At 33.2% G+C, this 13,653-nt stretch overlaps 1 protein-coding gene across 1 annotated transcript; it reads right to left on the reverse strand.

Annotated features, from left to right (window-relative positions):
* Positions 1–211: 211 nt before the first annotated feature.
* On the reverse strand, positions 212–11,804 carry LOC143080525 (solute carrier family 22 member 21-like). The gene is made up of 9 exons (XM_076256400.1): positions 11,704–11,804; positions 9,933–10,268; positions 8,556–8,977; positions 7,175–7,399; positions 6,442–6,576; positions 5,208–5,290; positions 4,593–4,710; positions 1,577–1,649; positions 212–746 (listed from the first exon to the last, which is right to left on the reverse strand). The coding sequence occupies exons 2-9, from the start codon at positions 10,236–10,238 to the stop codon at positions 561–563; spliced, it is 1,548 nt and encodes a 515-aa protein (XP_076112515.1). The 5' UTR covers positions 10,239–10,268; positions 11,704–11,804; the 3' UTR covers positions 212–560.
* Between the last annotated feature and the right edge of the window lie 1,849 nt (positions 11,805–13,653).

Raw genomic sequence — 13,653 nt, forward strand, 5'->3', positions numbered from 1 at the left:
TTCTGTGTGTGTTACATTTTAATGTTGTGTCGTTGTTCTCCTCTTATATTTAATGCGTTTCCTCAGTTTTGGTTTGTTACCCCGATTTTGTTTTTTGTCCATAGATTTACAAGTTTTGAACAGCGGTATACTACTGTTGCCTTTATTTACAGGCAAATTTTCTAAGACTAATTAATGTACTACAACAATTTAAAAAAAGAATAACACATGCTACCAAAAGCAAATATTCTACTAGATTCTATATATCTTTTTTTGTCTCTTAAAATTTCATCAAGAGTAAATAAAATTGAAAAGTTAAGAGAATCCATATAAAAAAGATATGGTATAATTGCCAATGAGACATCTTTTCATCAGAGACCGTACGGCGTAGAAGGAGAACTATAGTTCCCCGTGCGGCCTTTAACAATGAACTACATTCGTTGACATATAACATATATATATATATTTTATATTAACGTAGTTGATATGTAAGTATTTATTTGAGGATCATCATAATATTCTTGAATATAACATCAAAAGTCTTCAAACTGTTGTCTTGACATCTTGTGGTTCCACTTATGTTACAAATAAGATGTTTTCTGAAATGCTTCATTATCCTTCCCATTAACAGCATGCTTTTGTTTATTCGTTTCCATAGTATCACTCAAAACTCTCTCTTTTGTGTCGGGAACACGTGCAACACAAACTGCAGACAAAAGCATCAAACCGCCACATAGGAAATACATCACTCCAGTTGTACTTTGACTCTGGTGGAAAAAATAATATACATGTATCTGTATTTATGTAACATGGTAACACATTGACGTATTTACTGAAAGATATTCTGGTCAAGATGTATGAAAATATCAGTGACTAACCGCCCAGCGTTTATTTTTCATTTTTGTCTTTTTTGGACTTTTGGTTTGAATTGTGTGCGTAAGCGTTATTTGTTTGTTTCTGTTTTGGTTTTTTGTGCACATTTTTTTTTTCTGTGTGCATTTTGTTGTCTTTTGTTTTTATTTCGCCTTGCACTTGTTTTGTGGATTGGGGAAGTATCTTTAATAGTTCACTATTATCGTATTGAATCAGTGAGAGAGAGAGAAAAAAACCAGCTTAACAGGTGTTTCTCTCTAGCATCCTGTCCTATTCATGAACAAATTTAAAAAATTAAATATAAAGTTTAACGTAATAATAATACTCCATTTGGTTTTCTAGATTACACTTTACGGTTAAAAAACAATTAGCTGTCTTGCAATTTTATGTGGTAAATTAATTGAAATTACTCTTTGACTAGATAACGACCTGTTCTTGTCGTGATTGTTTGTATTACAACCTGTCAATATACCAAACGAAAATCCATCAGCAGTAGCATCTATAAAATTGAGAATGGAACTGAGGAATGTGTCAAAGAGACAACAACCCGACCTTAGAAAAAATATCAGCAGAAGGCCACCAACAGGTCTTCAATGTAGCGAGAAATTCCCGCACCCGGAGGCTCTGTTTACTTGCTTTTCTGATATTAAAAAAATATTCGAATTCTTCTTGTGTTTATATTCGACCTCTGGTATTGTGATAACCTTGGTATGTGTATACCTACCACATAGACTATTTGAGGAGCAACCATTGCACCAATACGTGCCACTGTATTCTGTATACCATATCCTATGTTTCTGTCGATATATTAATAAACACGATTATCATTAGATTTATTCTTTCAGCAATTAATGCGGCTCTGTTTTCGTATCAATAAAAGTATAACCTTAAATTTTTGATTTTTTTTATACAAATAACTGGGGAATTTGGTAAATACACATTCTTTTTCTTTTATAAACTTACAAATTTCGGGAACTTTATTTTTTATTTCAATGGAAGATGGTAATTAGGTATAATATGAAATTTCAGATAAAATCCATTTTAAAAAGAAAAATTCTCAATGAAATATTTTCATTAATTCTGAAGTTGAATTGTATTTAATTGCATTCACGATCTGGTAGCAAATCTTGTGCGATCGCAATGCTTGACCACCGTTACTTATTCTTTTACGATCATTTTTCTTGATAAACTGAATGACAGCCCTGTAGTATGTTGTTATTTCGGGTCAATTTATTATTATAACATGTCAACTTATGTAACGTACGAAACAAGTCCAATGTTCAGTACATGTGACCTCAAAAATGCGAAACAATTTCATTTTATAGTTATTCGTGTAACGTGGAAACCAAGGTATGATATTCATAATATGTAACGTAGGGATTGAAGTGTCATGAGGGTAATTGTCTGGTGTCCTTGATAAAACAAATATTGCTGGAGGTGAATCCGAAGGCTAACGTTGGTCTCGAAAATAACAAAACTTGCTTTTATGTTTATAATTATATATATAACCGGGCATTACTTGCTTTTTTTTTATCAAACAAGTAAATTTTCAGAAAACAGTCGTCATATTAAACTGCAAAAATACAGCACATTTTCATTCACATGATGCATGAGAAGGCATATTTTGTTCCTATAGATGCCAGTTGTAAATATTTGATTTACAGTAATCCAAAGCAGATATCGCTGCGTCAAATTGTCATGCATCTAATGACATTAACAAACATATTACCGTACACTAAAACGTTGCTATTTTTTGTTAACATTGCGTCAACTAAGTTCTGAAAAAAAAAACAGACTGTGATGGTGATGACGAGAAGAGACAATTGCAGTCATAATTAATGTATGGCTTTCGAGATTTTAGTTTTTACGCGAATTCAATGACGTTATTTTTGCCATTTGAAAATTTATTGCAAAACTGCTTATGTAATCATTGAATTTATTGACTTTACAAATAGCCTGCGCAAGGATTATGGAATGAAATACAATAAAAGCGTCATTCCATTTCACATAGATAAGGTGTTATTTGGGACCTCCACACAGATATTGGTCCTTTTCCCTGTCACTATTTTGTATAAGGAGATGACAAGGAATATAACACCATGTTCCTTGAGCTTGTGAAGCCAGGATACCAATTATTACAATGGAGTGTCCCGATTACAATATTGACTACCATTCTTATCTGCGTTTTTGGTTCACAGGGAGTATAAATGGGCTCGTACATGTATTCCCCTAGCAACAAATTAAGTTTCTTATAAACCGGGATAACAGGTCCGGTTTCACACCATATTTTATGTTTATAAAACGTAACCTTTAGGTGGCACGGTAGTATTTCCTGGTCCATCGGGATAATGATAACCTTTTTAGAATGTTCACCACTTTATAACACTGCCCAAATTTCTACATTCACAGTTAACTGAATTACTTACATTATAATATTCAGAAATGAATATGAATGTGTATCATGACCGTTTACTCTTTTTGCTATTTTTAGAAACCTAAAGCCTCGGTCACACCTTACCGCATAGCTCGAACGGACGCCTAACGGATAACTTTTTTCAATCCGTTCATGTCCGTTAGACGTCCGTTCTTATCCGTTAGACGTCCGTCCATATCCGTTGCATTTCCGTTAAGCGTACGTTTTATCCGTCGGCGTCCGTTCTGTCCGGTGGAAAATGTTGAGCATGTTCAAAACTTTGAACGGACGTCCAACGGATAAAATGTCCGTTGAACGTCCGTTAGGCGTCCGTTTTGTACGGTACTCGTCCGTTTCGTTTCCGTTTTGTATCCGTTACGTGTCCGTTATACATCCGTTGGAGGTCTGGAAGATAAATTCACCAACGGACTTCTACCGGACGTTTAACCGATAAAACGGATGTTAAACGGATGAGAAACGGACCTACCGGACGTATAACGGATAAATGCCAATTGAAAATTTCGCGTCAGAAATGCCAATTATTGGTACGTCAGATTTCTTAAGGTTCATGAATTCTTATTATTCATAATCGATCTTAGAGTATAGGCACGTCTTCACAATCAAGCAGTTCTTATTCAGGCCAGACACTGCCCTTTGGTGGAATTTTGAAGAATAAAACAAAACCAGTTACACAGAAACATTTTGAATATATATGCGATTTACATGTATTATTATTGTCGCCTTTGATTTTTCCGTTTATCCGTTTTATCCGGTACGCTTTCGTTAGGTGTCCGTTTTATGCGGTACTCGTCCGTTGGATGTACGTTCGACATCCGTTCTGTCCGGTACGTGTCCGTTTCTCGTACGTTGCATATCCGGTGTGTGTCCGTTATGCATCCGTTACACGTCCGTTTTATTCGGTCAGTACATCAACGGACTCGGAACGGATAACAATTTTGTAAACGGACAACTTTTATTTTCATCCCGTTAGGAGTCCGTTCGTGCTATCCGGTAAGGTGTGACCGAGGCTTAAGGACACTAGTGTTTTGTGTCTTTTATCATGCAGTGAATACAAAGTTAAAAATAAATCTCAAAAATCATTTTCACCTGTATGTAAATTTATTTCATATTTGTCTACAACTGATCCATCCCTCAATTTGGGAAAACATGCTCAGCTGATACGGTATATTTCGTCCAATCCCACTGTTTAGATACATTGACTTAAGTCGGGTACAAAAAAAAAAAAAAAAAAAACCCAACCTAAATTCCGGAATACAATACTACCGTGCCACCTTAACTTTATCTTTTAGTAAAAAAAAAAAAATACCTGACAACTGTTGGATATGATTCTGTAGTAAGGAGCATAAGACATGCCCATCCTGCTCCAACGCCTAGCTTGGACGCCAACGCAAAACCATTTATTAAACCAAACTTATATTGTGTAGCTAAAAGTATAAATAAAGACATTATAGATAAACAGATTAAACTTTGTCTTACGCCAGACGCGCGTTTTGTCTGCAAAAGACTCAGTAGTGATGCTCTAAAAGTTAAAAAGCACAAATTAAGTATGAAGTTGTAGAGCATTGAGAACTCAAATCAAAATAGACCTCATATTTTTTTTAAATGATTAAAAACAAGCATTTTTAATAAACAAACTTTTGTCTTTATTTTCAGTACATAATATATCTAAATAGAGGTGCACATGTATATGTTATTACATGTATAAGTAAATGGTCATTACATGGTAAGTGTGGGAAATAAAAAGTTTCTCTACTAAAAAACAGCAGTTTCTTTAAAGTGATATCATCCAGGCTAACTAAAGAAAGTTCGAGTCAGAAATTATGCATTCTTAGTAAAATATATGTAGAAAACAATGTTTTGACATACGTTTTACTGAGATTTCATTTTTTTCCAACCAGACAACAGCATGTTTTACGCTTACCAATAATTTGTACGATACCTACGGTGGTACCAGTAGCAGCAACAAATAAAAAGAACATGAAAGTTGTCCACTTACGTCCAATACTAAAAGTAGATGAATTACAAAAAACATTTTATTTTGATATACATTTTAATATCAAACATTAATTGCAAATATATGGTGTTAAAAAAATTCTGCTCGAAGTCTAGTGCAAGACTAAAAATCAGATTAAAAGTGGACTACATTTTCCATTTCACACATTTACTTATTGTAAAGGCTTTTCATTCTATAATCAATAAACATTTGTTGTGATTTGTTGTTACCGTCCTGTGTTTTAGATGTGAATGGTTATCTTTATGATTGATTGGTGACTGTGATGTAGTAGCAAAGGTAAAATCACCCTTTTTATATAAAGAACCTGTGAAGAATACACTTTATCCTGCAACATCTTCATTTTTCTTTTCAAACGAAATCAATGCTCTCTTTAATAAGAGTGCTAAAGAACCATAGAAGGACCAGTGCACAACAAATACTCGGTTTGAGAATCAAAGACGAACTATGAAAATTATTTTCATCAATATTTGTTAAAAATTTACATACTGAAATAAAATCAGATATATATAGATTATAACATCGCATTTTTCATATCAGACCCCTTATCAGCCCTAGGTCATGATGTCAGTCCGAGAGCCGACAGGCTCGAGGGATGATTTTGACCATGGGCTGATAAAGGGTCTGATATGAAAAATGACATGTTAATATGTTCTTTTTATCATATACTTCAACAGAAGACATACAGACAAAAACTCTTAGAACTTTGAAAAATTGCTTTTGTTTTTATGTTTAGTTTTGCATTTTTTTTTTAATAATATATTCTCCTGATTCCTAATACTTTTTTTTGTATCCAACTTTGTTATGTTTTACACAAAGAAACGTACCAGGGAATTATATTTTCCGCAATTTGCCGAATGACGTCGACATGTCATCCGATGACGTTACAGCAAATCATGCGATAATAACCGGAAGCAGTTGATATGAAACGGAAGCAGTTGATATAAACCGGAAGCAGTTGATAACAAAAGTCATATCACACGACCAAGGCAATTCTTCAAATTTAATGAATAAATATATTATGTACAAATAAGTTTTTAGGTACAATTATACCATTATTTCTATAAGTAAATGATGAAAAGTATTATAGATTGGAGGTGTGGTTTTGTTATTAAAATATTCTCATTAGCAAACTTACACTTACCAATGATTGAAAAACCAAGCTAATAATAAGGACGGTACTTCTACGATACTGAGTAAAAACATATTCAGGTACAAACTGCCGGATAGCTGCTGGACACCGAACGATATGGCATAGTATGTATAACCACATGAAATCCTTAAAAAGATTAGTGAATTTTTAAAGCAATTTATATTAAGTCTTTTATTGTTACGATGTGTTTCATTTTTAACTTTTTACAATATTTCAAATAATCAAAACATATTTTAATTTGATTTACGTTTATTTTTTATAGCAATTATGATATTCATATTTATAACGTAGACAATGTCTGTCTGTCAAAGTGATTTTCGTCAATTTTTATTTGTGACGTCAATGAATAATACAGGCTCGTGGAAATCTTTAAAAAAAAACGCATGGTCATTTCTGCATATTTGTGATCATTTCTGTTAAAATGTCATTTCTAGACATCTTTTTATTTTGTTGATTGTTGTAAGGGTGCTTGCTGTCTTGTTTTCATTAACGCCATTTTGTAAATGCATTTATGGAAAGAGAGAAGATGTTTTATAAATTATTTTATCGTATATGACTTCTCTATTTGAGAAATGACGTTTTGTATTTAGCCTCTTGAACATTTTTATTCGAGCGTCACTGATGAGTCTTTTGTAGACGAAACGCGCGTCTGTCGTTAATACAAAATTTCAATCTAGACTAGTATCTTTGATGAGCCTATTTGTCTTGTTATCAATTTGCCTACCATCCTACAGCCAGAAGAATACTCTTCTTTAGTAAATCTGGATTCTTCAATACATCAAAATAAGTGTAATTGTTATTGTCTTGAGGCAAAGATTTCACAATCATCTTAAGTCTGGACGTATCAGGAAATGGATTTCCGTTAAATTTTGCGATCTTTCTGATAACCTCTTCTGCCTTCACAACTTGATCATTAGCGACTAACCATCGGAAACTCTCTGGTATCAACCTAAAAAACACCACCATTACTACTTAAACTGTGTATACATAACAATATCCTTATGTTGGTTTCATATTCTCGTATTAACAGGTTACTGGTAATAAGAAAAAAATCATAATTAAAAGTTAGAGAACACCGGAAACACGGATCAACGTATTTGACGTCACAAAGCCGTGATATATGGAATAATATTAAGAGTTGAGCAAAGTGGTTTAAGCAATGGGACGCTCGATATAATTAAACGTTATCAAACTCAAGAATTGTCATAAAATTACAATACAAACTATGGGACTTTCCGTTTTGGATTTTCCTCGGAGTTCAGTATTTTTCATCTTCGCTAGACAAGGGTTACGATCCACTCCCGTTCTCTTCACCCTTGGCGGATTTAGATAAAATTTCGAAAACACAAGGTAAGGATTTTTATTGGTTGCAGTCGAAACTCGCTGCATCCAATCAAAAAGCGCCTATAACATGACCACGTGTAAATATAGAAAGTGTTTGTGGCCACGTGTTTATTGTGCAACAAGTCTTTACATTCTATAAACATACGACTATATTTAGTGACTACTTGAATGTTTTTAATCAATTGGTAGAAGTTCCTGTGTTTCATGCACAAATGCATGAATGTTGACGTAAATTTTCGTTTCCGGCTTTATCAAGTGTGTAGAATCTAGACGCTACCGTGCTTTTACCTCCAAACTGAAGAGTTCACGTGCTACCATTGGTCAAGAATAATGTATTCGGAATGGGCGTGACTTTAATCTTCTGATAGATGGCACAACATGGTTTTCACAAATGTTGGCTTAATCTGCCAAGGGTGAAGAGAACGGGAGTGGATCGTAACCCTTGGCTAGCGAAGATGAGTATTTTGTGATTTTACTTTTTACATGACCAACACTTTAACCAAGTTGATAAAACAAACGGATACATCTTCCTAACTTCTGGTTTATATATAAAATGAGAGTCTAGATGTGGTTTACAGAATAGTGTAGAAAAGGCGAAGAATAAAGGGCAAAACAATTAAAAAGAAAAGGGATACATGTAAACAGGGTGTTATAATGTAATAAATAGACAACCATGCACAAAAATGATAAATAATAGAGAAAAAATGGTCAAAATATTTAAAAAGAATAAAGAAAGTAGTAATTTATTATTAATACGTTACCACCATGTAAACAACTGAGGGAATGTAACAGCAGCTGTAGCTATGTGTAAATAAAACCAATCATGGATAAGATACGAAACTCCTCCGTAACTGGCAGCAAATATTGACCATATAGGCACAGCCAAAAGCATAGGTCTATATTTCCCGGAAACAAATTCTATCTTGTATGTAAGATGCACCGTTAAATATATACCACAGCCACATCCAATGAAAAATCGCATAACTGCAAACATTTGCCAATTAATTGAAAAAGCTGCGATGAGATTTGAAACTAGTAAAACAAGCAATGACAAAAAGTATGTAGGTTTTCTGCCAAATCTATCACCAAACTGTCCTGCTGCCAAACTACCGACAAGTAAACCTCCCATTTGAATCGTTGTTATAGTTTGAGTAATATAATCCAGATTACATACAAGACTAAACTGAAACAGAGTAACATAATGTTATTGATAGTGATCAGGGTCTGTGATGGGTTCAATCAACTTTAAAATAAAAATCCTTTATCAGCATATGTGTGTATTATCAGAGCTCATATTTGGCAAAAAGTAAGTTAGGGTTGGAGTACAATTTAGTATTGGCTTTTATTTCCAGTATTACATATACACATAAGCACAGTTTGATGAAAAAATGCTTTTCATTGTAAGAACTTTTCAATTACAGGAAATTATCTACATATAAAAATGAAGATGTGGTATGATTGCCAATGAGACAACTCTTTACAAGAGACCAAATAAATGACACAGAAATTAACAACTATAGGTCAACGTACGGGCTTCAACAATGAACAAAGCCCATACCGCATAGTCAGCTATATAAGGTCCCGAAATGACAATGTAAAACAATTCCAACGAGAAAACCAACAACCTTATTACATGTTGTTTTTTTTTTTACTTTGTTTGAATTACAAATATCTTTCAATTGATTAAAACAATCTTGATTGGATGACTCATCTTATAGGGAGAAAATATAGTTTTAATAAACAACATATACAATTTTCAATTGTGTAACGAAGGAGGAAAACTAGCAAGAGTCAAGATGGTCCATTAATTGTGTTTTTGTTTGTTTGTTTTTATTGTTTTTATTTTAGTAATTTTATTTCATGAATTTTATTTGATCCGATAGATTGTTTCTAACCACATATAAGACATAATAGTGCTTACTCGTTGTATCATGATAACGAATTCTTTTAATGAATTTGAGAATGAAAATGGGAAATGTGTCAAAGATACAACAACCCGACCAAAAAGAGCAGACAACAGCCGAAGGCCACCAATAGGTATTCAATGCAGCGAGAAACTCCAGCACCCGGAGGCGTGCTCCATCAAGTGCCATGTATTTCAGCTTTTGAACATTTAAAATATGTTTAAAAATACGTACCTCGCTTACAATAGTGTTAAGTGACGGATCAAAAACTTTACGTAGACAGCTTAAATCGCTATAATTACTAGGTGGTCTACATGTTTGCTCTTGTGTACCGTTTATATGCACAATGTTTGAAGTTTGGTTCCCCCATTCACATGACCAGTTTGGTATTGCTCCTCCAAAGGTCATCATCAGAATGCTCCAGGCAGTAGATATTTCTCCAAGACAAAGACTGCCCACTACTAAAAGCTGGAAAACTCCGAAGCCCCCACATTTAACTAATGTTTCTTCTAGAAAGAAACTTAGCTCTACGGCTGACATAACTGTAGTTGCTTTTTATCGAGATGAAAGCTTAAAAAAATATAGAAATAGAAGGATTATTTATGTAAGAATCCACATAATGTTTACGTTTTTACATATGGGTGTTCGTTTTATGCAATTGTTAAAAATCATAAGTATTCAACATTCAATATATTAACAATATGATTCTGATTTCTGAACATATAACTCAACTAGAATGCCTACACATAACTCAAAACTGAAATTTTTATAAATCTAAAAAAGGTTGTAATTCTCCAAAAAAAAATTGTGAAATAACTTTCTTAACTTAATTCAAAACAGTTTTTGAATTAATTCCATGCATCATCTTTTAGATATGTTCTAATTTCCTTGATGATTCTGTAATATTTATCGATGCAAAGGTTGCCCTATTTTAGGAGTTTTGAGCACCGATAGTTATAGAAATAAACGTTTCATCTTAAGAAAATACTTTTAAAATGTTTAATATATGAAATCATATTGTTTACTGTAAATTTCTGATTTCCTGTAGAAAACAACAATTATCTGAAAGTGAGAATTAAACTTGTTTAGATATAGAAATTTAGTTGACAGACAATCATATGTGAAGGACACACATCAGCGAGTAACTTTACGATGAGAGATATACTGGTTTTAGTTAAGACTGTTCTTACCGGTGCATTACGTTTGCGCGCATTACCATTACATTTTGTGCAAAGATCATTACGTTTGCGCGCAGCTTTTGATTACATTTGCGCGCATTTATTTGAAGGTAAACTCAGGTAAATACAGGAAAGAAAAACTTATTTATTAATATGTTCATTTTTTACAAGCATAAGTACCCCTTCCGTTAGTCTAAGTCAAGTAATGTCAAAAGACTTGCGAGAAGTCAATATCAATGTACTTAACGAAAATATCATGTTTAGCTAAAAAGTGTTAATTTCTTCCGATTTACATGGTAATTGAAATTAATTATCGTATTGAGCTTTAAACTAAATTTGGTAAGTGGCTAAATTAAAAACCGATTAAAATCACGGTCTTGTAAGTTGATTTAAATAATTGGATTTAAAATCTTTTTACATTTTAAATAAAACACACATTTTTCGATTGTGCTAGAATATCTGTATTCATGTTACACTCACAAAACACTGTAAACGTATGACATGTGTGGTAAAAAATTATGAAATCACAAATATTTTTGCATTTTCTGTTGATATGCGTTTCATACGAAAAAATATAAATTTACTTCATTTGATTTCTTAACATAATGCATATATGCAGAAACATTTTTAATTGTTTCAGTTATTAATTTTGATCACCTGTCCCCTCCCCTTTTCCTCTAACATTTATACAGTTGGCGCCTTAGTCGCATATATCTGCTTCGTTTTTTTTTTTTGAATATCGACATCGTACGAATATTAAAAAAATGCAAAGAACAAATCAGTTTTTGTTTATGATTACATAAGAATATAAAGAAAACATATCTTACCCCTTTAATATCATGTATGAGATGTTCAGGTTAGATAATGACAATGGTAAGAGTCTAGATTATTTTAATGTACGTAAATGTTGAACTGTGATTAGATGTGTAAATATTATACTTCATTATATAAATAAAGAGTTTGATGATAGTAATGATGAAATGCGCTAGAATATTTTGTAACCAAGATAAGACTGACAATACTGACACCTTTAACGTACACTGCGTCTCTGGGGTACACGTTTTTTTGTACGGTCATGTCTCGTTATATACTTGTATAAAAAATCAAAGATAATGGGCAATGCTAATTCATACCAACACTGGAAGGTCCACTTCGAAACAGAGCTGGTTAATACGCATGCATGTGAAGTCAAGCAAAAGCAACACATATATAAGATAAACAAAGGACTGTGCTTGGATCTACAAATATTTGATTGGTCTTTTCTACGATAACCACGGTCACTCTTAATGGTGATAACGAAGGAAATCCTTTGGATCTACCTATATGTCAGTGTAATTTCTGGGAAAATCATATTCCCCCCCCTTTTTTTAATAACGAAGCAATCCACATGATCTACTCGTGTTTGCAACTGTCTTAAAACTTTCTTCGATGAATGCGTCCCTCTTTTACTGTTAACGATTAACTCATTTTATCTGCTCATATTTGCCATGTCCTTTCTAAAAAGATTGCGTTCCCCTTTATTGTATTAACTCAGGTTCCGTTGATCTACTAATTTGCAGTGTCCTTTCTGCAATAATTGTGTTCCCCTTGTATTAGATTAACACAAGAATTACTCCAATCGACTCAGATTTGAAGTGGTTTTTTTACGCAATGATCGCGCTATACACCCTTCATGAGCTTAAAACAAGAATTCCTTGGATTGGCTCTTATTTGCAGTTTGCTTGTTTTGCAATGGTCGTGTGTCCCTTTATTAGATTAAGACCAGAATTCTTTGAATCGACATATATTTGTAGTGTTGTTTTTGTTTTTGTTATTGTTTTGTTTTTGTTTTGTTGTTTGTTTTTGCAATGATCGCGTTACACCGTATTAGATTAACATGATTAAGACAAGAATCATGTAGATCAACTAATATTATTTTTAAATGAAGAAAAATGATGCATTTGATCTTTTCTGTGATTTCCTTCTTTCAAACAGTATTGATTTTTTTTTTCAATCAAACGGGTCACAGTAAATCTATTTTACATGTTTCTATAGCTTTATCATTTGTTTTTACTCAACCCCTACCCTTTACCGCACGACGGTACTCATATAAAAAAAATGTGATAATTCTGACTAGATAGTACATGGTAAATTTATTTTATGATGTTGGAACGCTTATCTATTTAGAATTTCCGGAATATTAAATGAATATTTTCCACACAAAGAAATTAGAAAATAAAGTCATGGAACCATTGAACATGTTTGGCATATCGTGTAGACTGTATTTCGAACTCAACATGTGCATGTTATAACTACTTATGGACCAGGAAGTCTGATACATTGCATACATGTAAGCTGAAGATTTGCATTTCTGCATGATTAAAGGATGCATGTGACTGTGTAATTCATCATGTACTCGTAACTGATGTCGAGTATTATGTGCAACCAGAAAGTTCATGAACATTCGACTTAAAGTATATACACTAAAAATTATTTCTTTGGGAGAACAAATATTCTCGTAAAGACTTCTATACTGTTTAACATATGTTGTCACAAACATTTGGGGACCTCGGTTGCCAAGTGGTCCAAGTAGTCGAAATGAAGTTGTGAGTTGGAATCTTGCACGTAGCAGGTGCGCTCGACTCCAATCTTAATCCAATTGGAATGTTTGTCATCTTTGTCTTAATCTAGTGAAGATTGTTGGCACTCCTGTTTACTCCGTCAATAAAAACTAACCGCTACGGCATACAGGCCTTCCAATTGTGTGATTCGAGCACAACTTTCGTTATTGACAAGGA

This window comes from Mytilus galloprovincialis, chromosome 6, assembly GCF_965363235.1.
Source record: "Mytilus galloprovincialis chromosome 6, xbMytGall1.hap1.1, whole genome shotgun sequence".
Classification (NCBI taxonomy): domain Eukaryota; kingdom Metazoa; phylum Mollusca; class Bivalvia; order Mytilida; family Mytilidae; genus Mytilus; species Mytilus galloprovincialis.

What these genes read in the sequence shown, in the direction of transcription:
- LOC143080525 (XM_076256400.1), bottom strand. Translation starts at nt 10,238, where the DNA reads ATGTCAGCCGTAGAGCTAAGTTTCTTTCTAGAAGAAACATTAGTTAAA. An exon ending in ATTCTTCTGGCTGTAGGATG is followed by an intron (nt 6,577 to 7,174) that starts GTAGGCAAATTG and finishes AATCTTTTTAAG; the next exon opens with GATTTCATGTGGTTATACAT. An exon ending in GCTTGGTTTTTCAATCATTG is followed by an intron (nt 5,291 to 6,441) that starts GTAAGTGTAAGT and finishes ATCTACTTTTAG; the next exon opens with TATTGGACGTAAGTGGACAA.